Genomic DNA, 23,548 nt, shown 5'->3' with positions numbered 1-23,548 from the left:
ACACGAACCATGGAAGAAAAGAAAAGAAAATCAATAAAACCAACTTTATTTCTTAACAGAAAAAGTATATTTTCATATATATATATGAATGCTTGATAAGTATGAACACAGTGGTGCCTTGCAAGCACTAAAATTTAACTCACTCCTGATCAGAAAAAAACCCCATTAATACCGGATTAGTTCCTTATGCAATAAATCAAGCGTCTTATCTGTTTATTACCCAGGTCTACATTTCTACAGTTTGATAAGAAGCCCTTCAAACCTCCACTTGGAAACACTACTTTGATTCGTCATCTTTACAAAAATCGAATAAATTTATAATATGTCCAAGTGGAGCAATAAAGATGCCTTATGTCTTGAAAGGCTCCTTCTCAAGTTTCAAAGTATAGCCTGAAGACAGTCGAGCTGTAAAAGGGCCAACGCCTCCTATAAGTCATTTTAACAGTGAAAAATCACAAAAGCTCTTACATAACGTCTTCATCTATGAAAAGAAACACTGGTTATGAAGACATTATGCAGAATTAGTCCGGTTGTTTTCCTTTTACATTGCTGTAAGTACTGTCTGCAGGTTAAATGAACATGCAACTACAGAATTCCATTCTTGCAAATCAGGGAAAGGTCCGTTTGCAATTTAGCGACGCGTCTACAGTGCATCTAGCGGCCGTCCGTACAGGTGTGATTCAGGTCAAAGCCAAACGCTACAGTGACGGCTATCACTACAGATTAGGGCCAGGCGATATAGCTCGAAAAAAACAACCAAATTTATTTCCAGTCTTTTGATGCCGTTAAATATTGCAATATTTATGCGTTTGCTCTGAAACAGAGGAACCGCGGTTTAAATTAAACCACAAAGTACATTCAAAATGATTAATGTACAAACTAAAATGCAGTAAAAAAATAAAGATTTCAATCATGTTTTACACAGTTTTTTTTACTAAATGAACAAAATGAAGAATTATATAAAGCATTATATATGCATTTTAATATATGAAAAAATATGCCTTAAACCTTTAGGTGCGTTCACGCCATGTCAGAATTACCGTAATTACAAGCTTTCAATCATCGTAGAACTCCTTACAACTTGTAAACTCAGAATTTTCTGAGCCTCTGCAGATTCATTTTGCCATTGATAGTGTTGCCATAGAAACGCATAATTCAGAGCTCAGAACATCACGGGTATCTACAGTAAATTATGGTAATTATGGTAATGGCATGAACGCAGCTTATTAGCGATAACGCAAAAGAATCAATGAATCACAGATATGAATTGTGACCTTTTAGTGGACAGTTTGTACTGATTCAAGGAAATAATTCAAATTTGAAAAAGACTCAAACTCTTAAATTCTTAAAACTTAATTAACTAAAACCTAAATATCTTAAAACTTTAAGGGTGTTTTGCTAGTTGCATATAAATCAAAGACGGTATAAAAACACTCATGGATCGCAAGACAAGGGCGGAAACTAGTCTAAAAGGTGTGGTCACATTTATCATTGTTTTGCGCATTTTTGCTGGTGAAATCCAGACAATTTTAATCCACGCAATCGGGAATTCCATATGAGGGCAAAAGATTCGCTGCATTGACCAACTGAAAGCGACTTCCGTGTCATTCATCAATACACTATTGACAAACCTTTTTTGCCCACGAAATTTTGTTAATGTGACCGCATCTTAAAAACAATCTTCAGGAAACGTATAAAAAGCGCATTAAAAATTATCGCCACACATTCACAAAGTCGCTTTGTTTTAAATTGCCTTCACAAATATAACATGAATATTCAATATATCGCCCAGCCCTACTACGGACAGAACAAGCTGCAAGAAACATCATAAATTAGGAGCCATGCAAGAGGAAGTACGAGGCACCGTGGGAGGACTTGTGCAACGGGCCCTCGTCCTCCTGTGGTGCATGTGTACCAGTTACACGGTCTCTGGCGTAGTGTCAGAGGAACACACGCAGCACACGCGTGGGGTGGGCGGAGCATTCATGCAGACAGTGGAGTGGGAGGAGTCAAAGAAAAGAGTGATAGACACAGGCAAGGTTGAAAAAGAGAGAGCTGGGCTGAACCGGGCCGAAACGGGCCGGGAGCGGGTCCAGCTTCCGGTTGTGCTGGTACCTTTGGATCTGGGCCAGGAGGAAGCAACTGGTGGGGGTCGTGTGTTGGGGGCTGAGCGAGCTCAGGTTCGGGCTGGGGGTCGGGAACGGGGACGGGGCTGTTAAGGGAGTCGGCCTGAGGGGTGCCAGGCGGCTCCTCTGGGTTCGTACCCGCTAGTGGTGTGGAGGGTTCGACAGCAGGGGACGCTGCTGCCACTGCAGAGGGAGGGGGCGGAGAGGCCTGAGCCTCGGCTTGCTGTGGAGTACGGGGCAAAGAGGTTACAGACACACGCCGCCAACAGCACCAGCTACAACTAGCAGCTACGACCACCAAACTAGCTCACATGAAGTGTGTATCAGAATGAAATAGTGCCTTTAGCTTTACAGGAAGCAGAAAAATAGGTAGTGGTCCAGTCCTGCTGCATATGCAGTTTTAAAATATTATTGGGCAGAAAATGAAGGTTTACATTTCAGATAACATCCCAAAGGAAGGTAAATGGGTTCTACTATGCAGTGCATTTTCACATTCTGATCACATATTTCCATATAGTTTTTATATTGAGCTCATAGTCATATATAACTGGTAATCAATTTAAAAAACCATTCCTGTCCTCAATTTCAGTTTTCTGTATATCCTAATGACTAACAAAGCCCCAAAGACTAACTTTATCCTTTGAACAGTTCCTTAAAGGTATAGTGGAGGATTTTTTACTTCCGGGTGGATCACCTATACTATTGGTCCTCCTAATTGTCAATCATTCTGGTGAATCAATCAAACTTATTCAAAAAGTGGAGAGGGCGGGTCTTATCTAAAATTCGGAAAGATCCTCCACTACACCTTTAATATTATCCTCCAGAAGTGACATCAGCACAAAAATCAGAAAGCATTAACAAACGATTTTATGTAATTCTGTGATGTCTTGTGTTATTAATTGGCTTGTCTGACTTACAATTATAGAAATTAGTTATATTCCAAAATTAAAAAAAACAAAAAAAAAACGTATATTTGTACCATATCGGATATTGGCCGATATTAGACTTTTTTATTTTATTTATCATATCAGATACATATCGGCTGATATTTATATTCAAATGTATTTAATACAATTAAAAAAAAACTCATATTTAGCTTACATAAGCTAAATAAATACAAAATTTAGCAAGCCAACAGGCTAGCTATTTAGCAAGCTAGCACCTCTATGTAAGACTTTAGATCCTGAAAGTTTCCATCCTGTTCATTTTCTTGTCACTGTGTGATGAAGTTATATTTAAAAAAAAATTTCATTAAGTTCCTGAGTGTCTTTTATAGAAATACTTCATTTAATTACAACACAAGTGTATTATTTGTTTTTAAAAGTTAGAGAGTTCAAAAAGCACTGCATAGCAGAAATGACCAATATTATGCTAAAACGTCCCTCTAAAATGAACAAAGTAACCAACACACACATAATGGTACTTCTGTTCCGTACCTGCTGAGGCGCTGCCATTTTAAACCCAGCCGGGTCAATGCGGTTAACCGGCTCTGGTTGCGGCACAGCATGCTGGTAGCTCGGGTACCCGGCTGCGTCCTGGATGACCGGCGGGTCCTCTCGGACAGGTTCGGATGAGCGCGTGATGGCAGGCTCGCTGGGCAGGCCCACCTCATCGTTCATAGTCTCATCCAGCTCCTGGTCGGTGTAGGCGCCGCCCTCCGTGTCGGTGTCTTCGTAGTCGGAAGTGTGGCGGCTGTCAGTGCTGTACATGCTGTACTCGCTGCCCGGTGCCGAGAGGTAGGAGAGGCGGTCGTCGTGGATATCAAGGTCATCGTCAGGAGCACCATCTGCCTGCAGGCCGAGAGGGGGAGGGAGGGATGGTTAGGATGAGTTTGAGGACCCACAGCAGTGGAAATGAAATGACGGATGGGTGAGAGCGGAAACCAATGCATATCAAACGCCTTGGACTAAAGCAGGACTAATCATCTAAGCTCTGCTTTTTGCTCTTAAAACGTTTTTTTTTTTTTTCTTTCACTACAATAAATTATAAATATTATTACACAGCTACGTACCAAATAAATAAATAAATGAACAGACATGAAATATTGTTTTTGAACTGAAATTATTTTAGGGTTGCACAATATATTTGTACCATATCAGATATTGGCCAATATTAGACTTTTTTTTTAATCATATCAGATACATATCGGCTGATATTTATATTCATATGTATTAAATTTGAAATAGTTATCCAATAAAAACGTATTCAGATGTTGGCGGTTTTAGTGCTGTCAAAATAAAAGTCCCCGTTCTGACCTTTATCGGCCAAACAGAAAAACTTAAAGGCCGATAATTAAAACATAGAAACCGGCCTTGTTAATGTATAGGTTGACCAATATTTACAATTACAGTTATATAAGTATTATTTTTTTATTTTATAATTAGAAGTTTTGCTTCTAACACATATTAACCAAACAGAAAACGTAAAAGGCTAATACCGATCATAAAAAAAAAAAAAAAAAAAAAAAGCTAAATCTTGGCTGATATATCTGGGTTGTTGATGTATAGGTTGACCAATATTTAAAATTTAGTTATATAATTATTATTTATTCAATTATACAGTGTAACTATAGAAAAATATTTTACCACAGAATGACCACAACTGACCATTCAGAATCAAGTATTCTAGATAGCAGTCCAGTAATGTATTGTATAAGACACATAAATGGGGGTGGGGTTGAGTTGAGACAGGTTGCTGACCCCTCACCTAAGGTGTTTGTCTGGATATTGGGACACAGAACTGTAGAGAAACTTACCTTGCCCTCTGAGACCCAAACCAACTGGTTCTGTTGCTGCTGGATGGTCTCTTTCAAAGCGCCGTACCACCCGTCGTTCATGTTGTTCAAGTTGATGGTGGCTAAAAGGAAGCAGAGTTGCAATTAATTCTGTAAGCAAATCACAGCATTGTGCTAATAACTAACAACAACAATGCTATCCTAACCATTAAAAATAATAAGCGGTGACCTATGACTTAAATTTCACTCTGTTCCTCACAGAAAGCTACTTTAGACTACGTTTATGGTCCTTTTGCATCCTTTTTGAAGCTTGCAAAAGTCCCAGTCCTTAATTCACTTTCATTATATGGACAAGTCCATATAAGGTCATTATATGGAAAATATCTCCTTTTGTGTTCCACGGACTAAAGAAAGACATAATTTTGCAACGACATGATGTTATTTCGATGTTTTGGTCAACTCACTGGTGAAGAGATGATGGTTGTTCTTTCTCAGTTTGAGAGCGCGCTCGTACAGCTTCCGGGCGCTCTTCCTGGACTCGGAACAGAGCCTGGTCCTCATGTTCTTGACACCCTGCTTGCTGTCTGGATTCAGGAACACCACGATGGGGTACCATTGAGCGTAGTTCAGACGATCCACCGCGTTGGGTGTGATGTCCAGCACGGCATGCTTGTCCTAGCAGTACAAACAGAATCATGAAACACCAGCTGTGTCTTTGCTCGCGAGCGGAGAGAAGGAAAGCGGGATGGCAGTTAACTAAATTATTCCATACTCACTCGGTCAATGATCTGTTTAATGGTATGGAGACGAATGATTCCAGAGCTGCGCTGGTCTGTCCCCGCGTCTCTGGGTTCACTCTCTGAGAGGAGGAGAAGACGACAGGTTTATACAGATTCACCTTCTAAATATTAAAGAAAAAACTACATCAAATCTCAGTACACAAAACTCACTTGCAAGTTCAAAGAGGTCAGCCTCCTCTCTCGACAGTTTCTCTCTTGCGACATCCGCAATAGGCCCGAAAATGACCACTGGCCTCAAGAAACCAGCTTTTATGCAGGAGAAACAACAGGTTTACTAGATTCATACAAAACTGCTGTCCCTCAATGTAAATCTAACAGATTATTTCCCGCAAACATCAACAGATGGACTGAAACTGATTAGCAAATCTTAAAAACAATAGATGTCCAAACCACAAATAGTTAAAGCAACTAAAAGGCGGCTATAAGAGCAGGTGCCGTACCTTCTCTAAGCACCACTCTTTCATAAGCAGGGAACTTTGTTTGGACGGGCTGAGCAGAAAGGTCCTCTCTGCTCTTCCTCAGGTTTCGTTTGGAGCTACGGAGGCCTCTGAACCTCCAGAAGTCGGCCCGATCCCCTCCTGGAGTCTTTGGGAGAGTGTACTGGACACTCGATAGCTGCTCAGCCCTGCAGGACACAAAACATCAGTCCAAACTTGAATGACAACACTTCAAACAAGCATGACTGAATGCCAACAAATACAAATGGTTTCAGTACCTATTCTTGTTGGGGATGATGCCCCGCTCCACCTCCTGGTGGTTCTTGCCGATGCGGATGGCGAGCCAGGAGCCCAATTTGCCATTGTAAAGGGTGTCAACCACTCTAAAGACCTCACCCTTGTTGAAGCTCAGGCCGTAGGGCGACTCCTTCTCATACTCAAAATGGGTCCTGATGTAGAACGAGTCACCAACGTCGGACTCTACAATGCGCCGGTACACTGGGAAGCAAAGAAATGTATGTTATTATTATTTAGCAGTCCTGCTAAAAAACTTGAACCAGTTTAAGGTGGTTTTGCTGGTCAGTCTAACAAGTGGCAAAAAAAAACAATCAAGAACCAGCGTAGCCTGACCAGTGAAAACCAGCTTGGTGGAAAAGATTCCATCCCTCCACAGAATCTTTTTGCCCTTAGACATTATATTATCAAAACCAAAATAGTCAAATTAAACTTTTTTTAACTTTGTGTTGTTAGTTAACTTTCGGTTAACAAGCTAACAACTTAGCTTATAATAGTGTTAACGGGTTAAAAAAAAGCTGTTTCGATTAGTACGATTCCGATCATCCACTGAGATGGAAAAAGGTAACCGATTAACCTACTAGCTAAGCATAACGGTAACTGGTTAAGAAAAACAACCTCTTTTGATTAGCTAGAATAAGATATCATGATAACACGTTCATTTTTGATCAGGCATTGACAGCTTGGCTAACTAGCTTACCATAGCACTAACTGGTTACAAAACATTAAAATAACACTCATTTTCACACATTTACAAGTGGTGCTCACTGCAGAGCCAAGCGACATTCAGCTCCATCTCTCTGGATGATTAAAATTACATAAATAAAAAAAAGAAAAGAAAATTACATTCAGAGAAGGGCTCTTCTCCAATGGCTCCGCAGTGAGCAGCATCTCCACATTTAGGCAATTAGGCCATAAAGAATTGATTGGATGTAATCAAGCTAGGTTATGATATTATTATTTAAATTATTTTGTAAATGAAAACACATTAACATGCTCGTCCCTCATTTTCTGCTGATGTTACAACCAAAAAGCTATTTAGGGGCATTGTTGTAACAAACTCAAATAAGTCTTCGTCCATTCTGGAACTTTTGTTGATCTAATCAATTCCTGATGGATAAAATCAAGCCTGCCCTAAATCAAGCCACGTATACCAAGACCTGACCGACTGCATCCTCACCATCTTTCTTTTTCTGGGCTAAGATGGTGACCTCCTCTCCTTTGGGCAGGTCCAGCAGAAACAGCACTGCCTCCTCACGGATGATGTTCGCGAAATCCACGTTGTTTACCTGGAAAGGGTTCGAAGAAAAGCTAATTAGAACACTCTAAAAGGGACTAATGAATGGGCAGAAAGTTTCAAGAGGCAGGTTTGTGAAAAAACTGTGATTGGGTGGTGGGTGGTGAGGTTTGCGAGAAAAGGGAAAGTGACAAATGTTCTGAATAAAGAATAAGCATGTTGGAAAAACCCAGCGAGGAAAAGAAAGAGGCTGCGTTTGGCAGCGAGGTGAAGGAAACCAACGTCACCGGGGAAACCATCCTGAGAGAAGGCAAGCATCTTCACACACTGAGGTTTAATGCCATCCATACAGCACAAGAGGGACATTTTGGAAGGGAGAACCGCCATAAAACTAAGGCTGCCATTAAAGAGCCCGTAAACAGAAGGTTATAAAAGCCGGGACACCAAATCTCCCTTCACCCACAGGCTTTTAAGAGTCCCACTCCGGTTATTCATCACAAGAGCTAAACGCCACCACAAACAACAAGCTGAACGGCTAAGAAACTGTAAGAGATGCAGTAGCTTGAGCACAAACCAAGCAGGTATAAAAATCAGATGCACATTCACACACACACATTGGGTTTTCATGTTTTATAAGGATTTTCAACAAAAGTAATGATTTTTATACTGTACAAACTGTATATATTCTATCCCCTGACGCTAACCCTACCCCTAAATCTACCCATCACACAAAAACTTTCTGCATTTTTACATTTGCAAAAAACACCAAAAAATGTCACCACAAAGACAAGTATTTCGGGTATTGCCATCTTTGTGGGGACATTTTGTCCCCATAATGTAGGGTTTACAAGGCCACACACACGATCCAAACATCATACCAATTATTAGCAAAAAGTTAAGGCAGCGTCACATGTATTTTTTTCAGATGATTCTGCGGTGAACTCAAAATTCAAGACGGTATTCTTATGTATCATAAGAAAACGGTTCTAATAGTCTTATAAATAACTATTTTACCTATTTTTAGTACAAAAATGCATATTATATTATTATAAAAATGGCTCGAGAAGTAATTTTCCCATTCATTTTTATAAGCCTTTAATGTGCACTTATCTTTATGAGGGAATGATCTACATGAAGCACAAGTAAATCAAATCAAACACAAAAGTTCAATATTCATATACAATTCATTTCAAAAGTTTGGGGTCAGTAAGATTTTTTCTAAAGAAATTTCATCAAGGGCGCATTAAGGCCCGGGTATACTTCATTTTCTGCGCAAATATATATACATATATAAGTATATATAATAAGTATAATCCTGCACGATCAAGTTGATATTATAAAGAAATGTTTCTTGAGCATCAAATCATCATATTAGAATGATTTCTGAAGGATCATGTGACACTGAAGACTGGAGTAATGATGCTGAAAATACAGCTTTGATCACAGGAATAAATTACATTTTAAAATATAAAACAGTTAAGTGTAATAATATTTCACAACATTACTGTATTTTTCATAAAATAGATGCAGCCTTAGTGTCAGACTTATTTCAAAATATAACAGAACCCAACATTTTGAACAGTAGTGCATTTATAAATATACTTTGTACACATTTATACACAAGTTGTTTGAGAGTGAAAAGAGATTAACTATTTTACATAATTCGCAATGCATCATGGGAGTGGGCAGTTGCTGTCGAGTTCTTTTGCCATAGTTCTTGCTTCCACAGTAACAGTGACTGTCTGATTGGTGGATCACTAGCAACCAAAAGGACAGTCTCCTGATGACCTTTAGAAGAGGCTGTCTATGTAGACAGCTTTTGTAGACTGAAGTTTTTGCAGTAATTAATCAGTGAACTCACCCTGAGAATCTGGTCTCCCTCCTCCAGGCCCTCTTTAGCAGCAGGACTGTCCTCCAGAACTCCCGCCACAAATATCCCGACATCATTCCCACCAGCGAGTCTCAATCCAACACTCTCGCCCTTCTTAAACTTCACCAGCTTCATGCTCGGCCTGAGGGTGGACACACAAACATGCATCTAGGGACGTTTCATTCTCAACATCTCTAAAACAGTTTTGGGTTTGGGCAAGTTGGTAGACGCACCGCAAAATGCTGTCATCATTTGTGACGCTGGGCACGGGGGCGTCTGCCGGACTAACAGGCAGGTCCACGTCAGGCTGGCCAGGTTGAGCGTACACAGGCTTGGGCTCTGAGGAGATCAAAGCACATTGAATAGCTGAGTAAAACACACACACACAGAATTGTCACCACATGAGCTTGTCGCACACTGGGAGGTCAAAGACGCCCAGCGGGACGAAGCAGGTGGGAAGACACTGTCACAACTGACAAACTCCTGCTGCTCATCACCAGCTGCGCACGAACACAAGCCCACGTGCACAGGCAGAGAGTGTTTGATCAGTGTATCCATGTGTAATGACCTCTGACCTGGCAGAGGGGGGAGCTGTTTCTCTTCTCTGGCTGCGCTCTGCTCTTTCGGCATCTCCTCCACCATCTTAGCAGGTAGAGGAAGCGGCCCAGCCTTGGAGATCCTGTCTTCATCACGGCTCCGGTGACTGGGGGCGTAAAGAAGACAAGCTGTTAGAATCCCACACAGGAAATTATTTCATGCATTAGTCTTTAATGAGCGTAAATGTAGTAAATCTGTGGATGAATCATTCTTTGAAGTTGTTTCTTTTTAATGATTTGGTCAAACTGACATGAGAAGCAATTTAAATCAGTGGATTGTGTGTGACAAGTTTGTTTTGAAGTAAAACAATAAGGGGAGTGTGATATGTTTGACCATAAGCAATGCAAAATTCTCAATTCTCAGAACGAATCTTCTTCAACTTAGACTTAAAAGTAGGTTTATATGGATCAAATACAATTAGCATCTCAACTAGAGTGACATCAAACTCCAATATCTACATTTACATGATGTACAACTAAAAAAAAACACTGATTTATAAAATGTATCGATAATAATACTGACTTTTGCCAGTGTTGAATGATGATTAGTGAATCAGTCTTCTGAATTCATTGAAAGAATCTAAATTAACCAAATTTCTAACATGAAACAGACTTCCTGTTATGTATTGTATAAAACGGAACTTATAACTTAAAATATGACTATACCACTATTATTGATTCACTAAATACTTATTTTCTTACAAAAAGGGACATGCAAATAGCCAAACTACTGGAAATATTTTTGAACGATGACTGAAACGAATCAGTAATCTCGTTCTCTTCGAACAAACCAAATCACTAAAATGAATCAGACCCCCAAAAATCAACTTTACTGACTGGTATCCATATAAAAACATCAGATATCTGATAAGACGGATATAAAAAATCAGAGATTAAATACGGACTTCCTAAAGAACTCATAAAATGCCTAATGTCTGGAAACACTAACACACTTTAAACAAAACTTTTTTACTTATTCATTGAAACAGTATAAATAAAATGTGATCAAACCAATCAAGACACATCAAATTCACTTTTAAAAGCTAAACACATTTTCTCCAAAGGCCACAAACATCCTCGACACAAGTACTCAAACGCAGATGTGAACGCTTGGCAAACCAAATCGATGTCTGTATATCAATGAAGTACTTTAACACGCAATCTTGTGTTGTTGTGGCGGTAACCGACCTCAACACTCCAGACGGCGAGAGAGTCACTCTCATATATCTGTGCTATTAAAACCAGAGGTCAAGCATTGAACTTACTTTAACAAACATGCTCGACAATATTCTTGCTCCACTAGGACAGTAGCTGACCTGAAAGAACTGACAATTTACGCAAATGTGCACTATAGCGCCCCTTGTGGCAACGCTGAGAATGCAAAATGTTTGCGTTCATGTACTTGGTAGAGTATGTTTCAGGCCGTAAGTGAATGTACATCAACAACACACCTGTAAACCAAGACACTGAAAATATACGGTACAGTGTGGGATGAGATGAGCTTTGTGCTGTTCGGTTAAAGCTTTTGATGATTAATGCATGCTCTGCTCACAGCAGGACAACCAAAAAACAACGCCGCTTTTTCCACACTATCGAGCCTAAGCACACAACCCATAAAACACTGTTTACACTGAAAGACAAATGGCAGATGAGAGCGAGGTAGATGGGGAGAGAGGGAGGACGTTGTGTGGCTAGGGCAGCTAGGTAGTCTTGAAGGTCACAGCTGTGTTTTGCAGCTCCTTTGTTGGACTATATTTAGCGCAGACCATCTGATCTGGAGTAATGGAGGAGAGAGAGAGAGAGAGAGACGACAAAGAGAAAAGGACTCCAGGTGCACCACCGCCATTGAGGCACTCCAAAAATCGGCACATGGCCAAAGATGACGGGTCCTGCCCACGACCTTTATTGTCACGGTAAACAACAGCGGGCGACATCCACGGATTGCAGAAACTCTCCATCTCTGCAGGGCCGGGCCGCCACACGTGGTCCTCTTTTATTCATGACAATGACGAATATCTTTCCTAGCAACGGTGTGCCGCAATAATAAGCCTTGGCTGATTGAGGATAAGTGCATGGCATAATGCACTATTACCTTAAAGTATTAAAGACTCCATTGTGCACTCGAGGCTCTTTACAGTTATAATAATCAATAAAATTAACTACAAGAGAAAAAATGCTTGCACTTGCATTGCATGTTGCGCTCTGTTTCGAATAAATATGGCCCTCTGAATCGGGGATGTGATGAGTTTTTATTCTCAACAGGAAATTAGATGTGTAATTCAGTACGTCCTTAACTGGGACCTAAATTTCACATCGGACATTAAGTGCCGACCCAACACTTTTTTTATAGTACAAAAGTGAACAACAATGTCCTTAAATTAAACACCAAAATGTATAAACACTACTAGTTTTGAGAATGAGAGCATGCCCAAGTTGGCATCTGCCTGATTTGGCTAGCGTCCATCTAGTGCCCAACGACTTAAAATATCGTAGAGTCCAACTGAACGTTGTAGAGACTTCGACATCAACATACCATTCAACTTTTTTCCTCCCTTTAAAAAGTTGGTAATCCTATTTAATTTGTAATTCACCAAACACTAGTTTAATTCTCTATTCTTTAATTGAAAGAGAAAATGGAGAGATGAACTTGGTAGGACATCTTAAATCGCCTTCTTTCCTCTTTGTTACCAGGCTGGTAAAATCAACCAAGCAAGAGAAAAGAAATGTTGGATCTTGTTCGTACACAAGGTTCAAACCAATGTCTATGATACTTCTCAATGGCAGTTGTTCAGGAAATGCCATGTGACTAATCACTCTGAAACATCATGATTAGTCTCACTGGCTGATGGCAACACAAGGACGTCCACGAGACATAAAAGGTAGCAGACGGGCAAAACTAGAAATACATTTTGATTTATATGTATCCGTCTTCTCTTATGGTCTCAGTGGGACAGGGAGTTCTGCTTCATGTTCTCAAACATCCAAGCTAAGAGTAAACGTTCTCAGAACACGTTTTGACACGGTTCTCTAAGAGTTTTGCACAAAGGTCTTCCAGTAATGATAAAAGTACATTCTTTCAAAGTCATCTGGTCTTCCCATGATGTTTGCAAAATGACAAAATGGAATAGTTCATTTCAAAATGAAAATGTTCTCATCATTTACTCTCCCTCAAGTTGTTTCAAACCTGTATGAGTTTCTTTCTTCTGCTGAACACAAAGAAAGATATTTTGAAGAATGTCGGTAACCAGACAGTTGATAGATCCCATTGACTTCCATAGTAGGAAAAAAATACTATAGAAGTCAGTAGGGTTCATCAACTGTCTGGTTACTGACATTCTTCAAAATATCTTTCTTTGTGTTCAGCAGAAGAAAGAAACTCATACAGGTTTGAGGGAGAGTAAATGATGACAGAATTTTCATTTTGAAGTGAACTATTTCTTTAATATTCCAATCACTGAGAAAAAAAACTTTTTTTCAGAGGACTGATTACTGTTCAGAGAACATTCAGAATAATATTTTAATAACTTAAGGGGAATGTCATAAAACATTCATAGAACATATTTTATTAGTTGGTACCACCGACATGCTGCCTTGCCCATTCTGGCAGCAGTCCATGTTTCCAGCCCGCAAAAAAAGGTGGTTCTCAGATAAAACAAAAATTGACTCCTCAACGGTTCCATCCATTAAACCTGAAGGAATTCAGTGATGTTCTTATCAGAAAAGGTTTACAAAGCAACAACTAAAGCTTTCAGCACGCTGCCTCTGTCTTCACCGATTCCAAATGTTTGTGTCTACGCACATGGTGCAGGTGGTGCTTCAATCCTATTGGACGACTTTCAAGGATGGTTGGCAGAGCAGATGTGCCTGTAATACCAAGAACTCTCCAAGGCAGAGAACTACTACTACAAATGATGTTAAAAGAAGCATGTTTTCGCCAACACTGCGAAACTGACAGCAGCAGCCCTTTGGAGCACGTGTGTATTGTACGTTATCAACAGACACCCCTATACTTGTCTTTGCTCAGCAGGAAAGGTGTAACAGCTGAGACCAGTTCTGTGAAATTGAATAAATGAGAATGAATGGAGGGATATGTTTGATGTCAGAGACGCATGCTGGGATTAGGCACACAAACCAATGAATTCCCTGTACACAAGTTGGTTTGTTGGGCTTCATTCCCTTAGCCAGGGTTGTGACGTTGGAATGATGAAATGAACATGTCAAGTAGTTCGCATAAATTTTCAGCATACCACACACACACACACACATGTTGGGTTACATCACTTTGTGAAGCTCCCCCGTCACATGCTTTAGTGCAAAGCTCACAAAAGCGTTAGTTTGGTTAGCTATGTTCGGGACGCTTGCGTTAACCGGACCCATAAACTTACACTGGCCGGGTTCTCTGAGTCGTCGGCCCTGCGGCCCTGATTCAAAACAAGAATCAGAAGAAACTTCATGAACACCAACAAACCTGAAGGTCTGTAAACATGTGTGTGGTCAATTCTGGCTTGTGTGAAGTGTGTAATTTCTTCTTCTAAAACTAAAGCCAGCCAACCAGTTGGAGCCTTCTCAAAAACACAAAAAAGCATACATAGTGCCAGAGAGTTTCCTCTCTTCCTAAGTCAACCTACAAATGACCTACTGATGCTTTCAAGTATTTGAAAGCACTTCACCATCAAAAAAATAACACACGCCACCTTTAAATTTAAGGTTTCATTTAGGAGGATGGCACATTTGCAGGGAGATGAAATTCCTCTCATCCTCTACCGCTGTCACACCCTGGTTTATCTATCTAGGACACATCCAATTTACAGGAGCGTTTTGTCAAGAGCTGCGGTACCGTCTGACAGAACCTTTTCTCATGTGCCTGTTCTCATATCAGCGGTGAGCAGGCCTGAAACTTCAGCTCTTAAAGTTCAATCTGTTGAATCTTATAAAAACAGGAAGACTTTAATAATGAGGGGGGAGACTATTTGGAGATGATTTGGCTCCAAAGCGTAGTACATTTCCGGCAGGTGAATCAGACCGCTGATTTCATCTGTACCAACATCTTGTGTGAAAAGCAATAGAAACAGAAAAGGTTTCGGACCTGCCGTTGCTGATCTGCGGCGGAGAGTGTCTGGAGTGGTCCGAGGGCTCAGAGCGGCGGTCCGGGGATCGAGACCGGCTGCTTCTCTTCCGCTCGTGGGATCGGTTGGAATGATCGGAGGCCACGGAGTGGATGTCTGAAATATCTAACACAAAGATCACATGATTTCACACCATTACAGGTGATTGTTCCAGTATACTAAGTCAATATAAAGTATTGCTATTGAGATATTCTATTTTTCCCTAAAAAATCCAAATGGATTTTTTCAAATAAGAAAAACATAAAAACATCCAAAATCATTTTCAAAATCATTTTTTTGTTTTGCCTTGTCTTGGTAAAAAAAGAAGGTCTAAACAATATACAATTAATTTACCTAATAATTCCTGGTAGTTTTATGTGCTTTTGTCATTTTTATCATTTAAATTTTATATTTATATTTAAATATATAGCTTTTCTCACAGTTTAAGTTTTAGTTAACAGCAACAACACTGCTTAAAACAAGAAAAACAATTACATATTTGAAAAATTTACTAAAAATTTCAACTAAATTTCAAATAAAACCTGTGAAAGTACAAAACTAAATAACTCAATTTTAATACAATAATGGTATATAAATAATACTAAAATAAGCATTAAAAACTGTTTAAGTATAAATTGTTTTATTTAACAAAATTTAGTGAGGTTTATGCTTAAAACCACAACAATATAAAAGATATATTCACTAAAACAATAATGTCACGCAATTATCTTGCTTTGTTTAGATGTTTTTACTGTAAAACAAAATGTACTGTTAATAAAACATGCATTTATTTAGTAGGATCTCTTTGTGAATTAAAGTTACAGCTTTCTAAATATATATAAGCAGGTAGACTTTGAAAAGAATAAATCAAATCCACTTTGACTGGTAGGTGTGTGTGCTGTACAGACACTCTCTCACCATCTCTGTCAGAGGCATTCGCTGAAGGTATGCTGTCATCCATGTCGGGGATATTGAGCAGGGTCGCCCTCTCGTCTCTCTGCACCACCATCTTCAGCTTGCCCTTTGACCTCTCGATCAGTTTCTTAGCATCGATCAGGGACAGATTCTCAGTCACAGTGCCATTAATCTAGTTCCAGAGTAAATGATAATAAAAAAGATGAGAGCGCTGTCATTTATCTCCATTAGCAAATGTCTGCATTCTCTCATAATTCCTCACATCACTAAATGCCTCACTTCAGTCACGCTCGTCACTTAATACACTCCCTTCTCTCTCTCCATCTGTTTCCCCTCTCCTACAGGTGGTCATTTATCTTACCTTGAGCACCACGTCTCCCTCCTGTATGTTTCCGTCTCGAGCTGCCAGACTCTCGGGGGAAATGTCCTTTACGAAGATGTGGCTGGCCAGGCGAAGCCCGTATTCTGCTTACAGAGTAAACCGCAGAAACACATACAGCATGTTAGCATATGTTAGCTATAAAGTTGCTTTTTTTCCTGATGGAAACCTGCACACACAACCCTTTTTCCTGTAAAAAATGACTAACTTTGTTTTTCATCCTTTAAGGCCAGGCAACCACTGCCGGCTGGTTCCATCAGTAGTGGGCGGGAATCTAAAAAGAGAAAACTAAAAAATGACTAGCCGTTGGCAATTTTATTGCCACGGTGTGCGTAGAGGGTTGACATAGCAAAAATGTCATTGGGACTAAACATTAAACTTCAAATATGTTCTGACTGGATGAGATTATGTTGTTTTGTGTAGCATTTTCAATTGAATGGGGACAGACCACCTGGAAACTTGTTGTGCTATGTAAGGGCAAAAGTGATTGGACGACGCCGGTTGGCAGGCTCGAAGCGGCCATGTTCACCTTCATTTTTGCGGGACTTGATGAGGGTGACCTTGGCTGGGCGAGGGGGGAGGTTGGAGGACACAGAGTGGCGGTCCGAGCGTGGGGACAGACTCCTCTCTCTGGAGCCGCTGCGCTCTCTGTCCCGGTCCCTCCTCCCGCCCAGCCGTTCGCCCCTGCCGCTCCTCCGGCCCGTGGCTCCGCCCCCGCTGTAGGCGCTCCGGCCGCTCCGTGCCTCGTAAATCTCCTCTTCGTAACTGTCATCGTCCTCGTCGTGCTCCGACATGGTCTCGCGATCACCCGTGCGCCCCATAGGGATCTGCACCTTCCTCTTTCTCCTGATGGTCTGGACAGATTTTTGGCCACATTTTGTATCTCCAATACATCTCTAAAACATTCTCTTATGGATTTTAGTGCAAAATAAATGAATAAAAGTGGGTCCAAAAGTGTGAGGCTACTTTAATAAACATACTTCAAATACCAGACTACCTTTAATTAACATTTTGAAAATGTAATACAAATAATATAAATAAATGTCTGAGAGAGAGAGAGAGAGAGAGAGAGAGAGAGAGAGAGAGAGAGAGAGAGAGAGAGAGAGAGAGAGAGAGAGAGAGAGAGAGAGAGAGAGAGAGAGAGAGAGAGAGAGAGAGAGAGAGAGAGAGAGAGACACACACAGAGAGAGAGATAGAGAGAAAATAAGAGAATAAAAAAAAGTGGGATACATACTATTTTTGCATTCTTCCCACTTTTCCGAAGTTGCTGCACTGCATATGCATGATCCACGTTATCCATGGAGACGGCGTTGACCATCACCACTCTGTCATTTTCCCTGCCGGGGGCAAAAAGTGCAAAAAGCAGTAAGCAAAAGTGCCACTCCAACTGATCTCAGTGCAAAGCTTGATCAGCAGTCCTGTGCGCTCATGCGTTTACACGCTAAAAACTCCATGAGGGGGAAGAGCAGATTTTTATTTTATATATTTTAGACATTTTATTTTATAAGATCAACTGATTACTTTGAGTTATCAGAGCACCCTGTAAAAGATAATCTTTTACCATGGTATATAAAATTTATAAATTTAAAATAAATATATTTGATAATACACAACATGTACAGTGGGTCCAACTATACTCTCCGAGAACAGGTGAAATTCTTTTAATTTGCACTTTTCTAATTTAATTTAATACACGTTTTCAATACAATTTATATAATTTGATTAATAAATATATATAAAATATAAATATTATCTATTAAATATTAATTTATTTAGGTAGCATCCCAAACATTATTAATATCATCTGATATTTCTGGAAATAATGCATAACGTGTTTAGGAGTAATTCATAAAATACAGCAGTGGCCAAAAGTGATTTCCGGTGGGGATATTTGTTTTTAATGACCCTACAAGTTCGACTAAACCATCAAAATATAAGGGAAGTATTTTATATATTTTAAATATGAGGGAAGAAAAAAACAAACTAGAAGGTATTTATCAATATTATTCGAGAGAAAAAAAAGGAAATCTACAGCTACAGATTTATTTTACTATGCAAAAAAAAGCATAGAAAAACAAAAAGCTGAAAGGAAAAGTTAAATCATCAGTTATTAAATTTAATTGGTTCTTTCTTATTTTTGCATGTTCATAATTTCTTTGTATGACAGCCTTGCCAAAAAATGATGTCCGCACAATTCGGCATGTGTCACTGTGTAATCACAACAAAAACAATTGACTCCAAGCACAACTACAATAATCTTACAAAATCTTTAACATTTTTGAATAATATTTGAATAAAGGGTGAATATGTCCATTTTCCTAGGCCAGATATGACTTTTAGCCTCTACTGTACATTGTCTATTAAAAAAAATGAAACGTTTAAAGGTCACATTGACAATTCATTCTATCTTATCAAATTCACCAAATTCAAATCAAATCCAGGAATTAAAGTGGACCTGAACTGGCATTCTCAATAAAGAAGGTAAGAGATGAGTCTTACTGCAGCAAGCCCTCGGCTGGGCCTCCCTTCAGCACATCAGATATGACGATGGACGTCTCCCCGCTCTGAAAGTGAGGGTTATCCCTTCCGCCCGAGATAGCGATCCCGAAGCCGAACCCTGGTGCCTGAGAGACACACATCTACATGTTACACAACAGGTGAGAGGGACACCGAAACATTCGCACCACGGTGGAAGAGCTGGAGAGGGACGGAATAGGACAGAGGGAATGAAAAGATAAGATCGGAGGCATGGAAAGGAAGATAAATGAGGGGATGTGATGGTCAGAGAGATACAGAGAAAGGGCAGAGAAGGGCGGAGAGATAGAAAGAACTTGTCCCGGAAATAAAGAGGAGAGAAACAATACGATAAAACTCAAGCCATGTTGGACCTGAATTCCACAAAAGTTCATAAATTGTCGACTTGAACAGTTTAACTGTAACAAGAGTGTAACAAAGTTACGTGTTGCTTTTTAAATTGACAACTTTAACGCACATAAGTGATATAAACTAGCTAGCTAGCATAACTGCAATGTGTTGACCAAGCATGAGCATCTACATACCTTCATAGAAGTTTCTGGCCTTATGTAGTGCATGTGACACCAAGTGTTCACTGAAGTAATGTAACAAAACCACGACACAAACGTAACTTATGCCTTCAAGTGTTATCAGAAATGTCCTATTTCCCACTTCTGAAGTCGTGGGTATGAGCTCATTGAGGCTGTCAAAAAGGCTGAAAAACTACATTCAAATTAAATATTACTAATATTCAAATTATAAGAGGGCGCAACGAGCAAAATATCAATGCACCGCATAAAACTGTTTATTCAAAGCAATGAAATAACATCACAGTCTGTTAAAAAAAAAGTGCATAACGTTTAAGCTAAAGTTTATTAATCAAATATAATTTCATAAACAATTATTAACAAAACAGCATCATGTATTTATGCAGAGTTAAATATCATCGTGACATCTTGTTCGCCACTGCTAAAATTCGAATAAACCGTTTTTGCATTTGAATTTGGACTTTTATTTTAAATTCGACTGATATTCGAAATTCAAATTTTCATTTGACAGACCTAGAGCTCATCGCATTGAAGTGCTTTGTTGCTGTAGAGAACAGAAATGACAAAATGTTTTGAAGACTTGAGAGGGCGTTCATGTCCAGTTTCCGACAAGGAAACTTGTATTTACGACAATTCCGATAGCATGTGACGTGACTTTTCTTAAAATGTATTTTGCACTTCTATTAGTGAGTAACCCAATAAAGTATAATGATTTAATGTAACACAAAAAAAAAAAAGTTTGCTTGGTTTTCCCATAAAAAAAAACAAAAAAAACATTATATATATACACTCACCTAAAGGATTATTAGGAACACCATACTAATACTGTGTGTTTGACCCACTTTCGCCTTCAGAACTGCCTTAATTCTACGTGGCATTGATTCAACAAGGTGCTGAAAGCATTCTTTAGAAATGTTGGCCCATATTGATAGGATAGCATCTTGCAGTTGATGGAGATTTGTGGGATGCACATCCAGGGCACGAAGCTCCCGTTCCACCACATCCCAAAGATGCTCTACTGGGTTGAGATCTGCTGACTGTGGGGGCCATTTTAGTACAGTGAACTCATTGTCATGTTCAAGAAACCAATTTGAAATGATTCGAGCTTTGTGACATGGTGCATTATCCTGCTGGAAGTAGCCATCAGAGGATGGGTACATGGTGGTCATAAAGGGATGGACATGGTCAGAAACAATGCTCAGGTAGGCCGTGGCATTTAAACGATGCCCAATTGGCACTAAGGGGCCTAAAGTGTGCCAAGAAAACATCCCCCACACCATTACACCACCACCACCAGCCTGCACAGTGGTAACAAGGCATGATGGATCCATGTTCTCATTCTGTTTACGCCAAATTCTGACTCTACCATCTGAATGTCTCAACAGAAATCGAGACTCATCAGACCAGGCAACATTTTTCCAGTCTTCAACTGTCCAATTTTGGTGAGCTCGTGCAAATTGTAGCCTCTTTTTCCTATTTGTAGTGGAGATGAGTGGTACCCGGTGGGGTCTTCTGCTGTTGTAGCCCATCCGCCTCAAGGTTGTGCGTGTTGTGGCTTCACAAATGCTTTGCTGCATACCTCGGTTGTAACAAGTGGTTATTTCAGTCAAAGTTGCTCTTCTATCAGCTTGAATCAGTCGGCCCATTCTCCTCTGACCTCTACTGTCGCAATCTGGATGTTTTTCCCTTTTCACACCATTCTTTGTAAACCCTAGAAATGGTTGTGCGTGAAAATCCCAGTAACTGAGCAGATTGTGAAATACTCAGACCGGCCCGTCTGGCACCAACAACCATGCCACGCTCAAAATTGCTTAAATCACCTTTCTTTCCCATTCTGACATCATAATAATAATAATAATAATAATAATAATAATAATAATAATAATAATAATAATCTGCCAGCCGAATGTAATAGAACATCTTGAAATAGAAATATATTTTTTAACAACGAGTAAAACAAAACACAAATGCGATTCTACCAATATTACGAAGGGTTTTTAATTGTATTATGTAGATCACACAAACAACATGATTTGATAAGTAGCCTATCCATACTTGGATTCCAGACACAAATCAAAAAAGAGAAATTGATTCTCACCCTGTGTAGAGTTACAGTGTGCTGTTCCCATATTACAGTCTCCTCCATTGCTGCACTCTGTATTGAGAGAAACAAAAAAAAGAAACAGAAAGAAAAAGATGAATAGAGAAACACACAAATCGTTAGATTAACATCAACAACTTTAATTGGTTACATTCCCACACGGCCTCAAGGATGCAGATGCATTCATTAAAATCAAGCGGGTTACACACACATTCGGAAATGTCTTTGAAAGCGTTTCAGCGCTTCACATCCGTAAATACCTTTAGAAATCCTCCAAAGACTCTAAATGATCTTCCTACACGTTATGTAGCAGACTTGGAAATGATGTAACACAACAGACACGGAAACAACAAAGGTAGTGAAACCCTAACGCTAGGCTTGAGGAGGAGAAAGGACTGCTGACACACAGCAAAGCCACCTGAGGTGCTCAAACATTGATTTATTCACGTATTTCTCCATGGCTTCTGCAATGCAGTCACCTCGAACAGCAGCTTCACACGGTTACTGCAACAGCGCCAGTGCTGCACAGTTGTGATCCTATAGATCATCAGATCCAAAGCAGTGCATACTTGGGAAAAACACACTCACATTTAGAGAATGATTTTATGTAGTCGGATGTGGTGATAATGTACTGCAAAATAAACACCAAGAGGGTGATGCGGAGGGTTTAGATGTGAGTGTCGGGGTTTAAACTGTGAGCGAGAAGGATCGTGGGTTGTAGCTCTAGAAATGTTCCACGAGGGCGACTGTGCCTCCCACTCAATCACATCCGTGGCAAGACCTCAAGTGAGGAAATCCATGAAGGATGAGGAATGTCAGCAGTGTCAGGACCAGAGCCAGCACCTGACAGGATATCCACCACACACACACACACACATCATAGCAATTCTTCACTCTCTCCTCAAATGTGTTTGACAGATTCCCTCTTTAGTGAAACGAAGAAGCTTGTTCCTCACATTAACACGACCATGTACAAGATACCTGAACAAATGCTAAAACTTTAAACTAAGGGTACGTTTGCACGACAATGATATGCGAGACAAGAGTTTTCCGCGTACAGACGACACCATTGTCAAAACGATCCCCATTTACACGGATCCACGAAAAAGACTAAAAACGTTGTATTCTGCTGCCAGGCCATTAGATGGCGATGAAACACAATAGACTGAACACGTTATACGCATGTGTGTGACGTCATCGTCTACAGAGATTTGCATTTTTGTTGTTTACACGAAAAAACGTTTTCAAAAACGTGCACTTTGAGACCCGTTTTCAAAAGTTTGCGTTTTCAGGCACCCAAAACGTCTTCCGTTTTTAGTTTAAATGGTGTCGTGTAATATTTTTTACTCTACGTAAGACAAAAACATTGAGTGTTTGCTACACAAGCTGGTTTTCATCCTTCTCAAAAACATTCAATATATATTTCGATGTTAACTCTTTCCCCGCTTTTGACGTAATTTTCCATCTTTCCGTGTTTTCACTGTTAAACAGTAGGGGGCGCTATTACACATCTTCTGAAAGAGTACTGAATCTACGGATCAAAAAAAAAAAAAAAAAGCAGAAACAAGCGATGAAAGCATTAATTTGTATTATTATTAAAATTGCCTAATATAAAATAAGTTACTTTAGTATCATTTATATACTATTATAGCACTTTTTAGTATACTGATAATATACTGGTAATTTTAGCTAGTTTTAGAAATTTTGTTATGTGTTTGTCAATTTTTATTAGTTTTTTTTTTTTTTACATTTCTATTTAGCTTTAATTTATTTTTATTTCAGTTTTAGTAATTTTAGAACTTATTTCAGGCAACATTTCTAACTTTCAATTAGCTTTCATCTAATACTTATATTTTATTTTAGCTATTAACCAAAAACGATTTTGTAATATT

At 39.5% G+C, this 23,548-nt stretch overlaps 1 protein-coding gene across 8 annotated transcripts in view; it reads right to left on the bottom strand.

The window, feature by feature from the left end:
* The window catches only part of tjp1b (tight junction protein 1b), a 124,515-nt gene that overhangs the window by 8,890 nt on the left and 92,077 nt on the right, over positions 1-23,548 (bottom strand). For 4 of the 8 annotated variants that reach the window (XM_079860019.1, XM_079860021.1, XM_079860022.1 and 1 more), the window contains 21 exons: positions 21,654-21,710; positions 18,993-19,117; positions 17,728-17,830; positions 17,023-17,347; positions 16,702-16,767; positions 16,476-16,582; positions 16,118-16,286; positions 15,181-15,325; positions 14,480-14,515; positions 10,074-10,201; positions 9,732-9,837; positions 9,490-9,640; positions 7,572-7,680; positions 6,376-6,595; positions 6,101-6,285; positions 5,811-5,906; positions 5,637-5,719; positions 5,325-5,535; positions 4,882-4,982; positions 3,563-3,916; positions 2,116-2,349 (listed from right to left, as the gene is read on the bottom strand). In XM_079860019.1, coding sequence (XP_079716145.1) covers positions 2,116-2,349; positions 3,563-3,916; positions 4,882-4,982; positions 5,325-5,535; positions 5,637-5,719; positions 5,811-5,906; positions 6,101-6,285; positions 6,376-6,595; positions 7,572-7,680; positions 9,490-9,640; positions 9,732-9,837; positions 10,074-10,201; positions 14,480-14,515; positions 15,181-15,325; positions 16,118-16,286; positions 16,476-16,582; positions 16,702-16,767; positions 17,023-17,347; positions 17,728-17,830; positions 18,993-19,117; positions 21,654-21,710 — 3,111 coding nt within the window. The remainder of the gene's footprint in view (positions 1-2,115; positions 2,350-3,562; positions 3,917-4,881; positions 4,983-5,324; positions 5,536-5,636; positions 5,720-5,810; positions 5,907-6,100; positions 6,286-6,375; positions 6,596-7,571; positions 7,681-9,489; positions 9,641-9,731; positions 9,838-10,073; positions 10,202-14,479; positions 14,516-15,180; positions 15,326-16,117; positions 16,287-16,475; positions 16,583-16,701; positions 16,768-17,022; positions 17,348-17,727; positions 17,831-18,992; positions 19,118-21,653; positions 21,711-23,548) is intronic. The other 4 variants (XM_079860018.1, XM_079860020.1, XM_079860017.1 and 1 more) reach the window with 3 other exon arrangements.

The sequence above is a fragment of the Squalius cephalus genome (genome assembly GCF_949319135.1).
Source record: "Squalius cephalus genome assembly, chromosome: 23".
NCBI classification, from domain to species: Eukaryota; Metazoa; Chordata; class Actinopteri; order Cypriniformes; family Leuciscidae; genus Squalius; species Squalius cephalus.
Note: the sequence above shows the minus strand (reverse complement) of the source record. Positions and strands in the feature narration are given on the sequence as shown.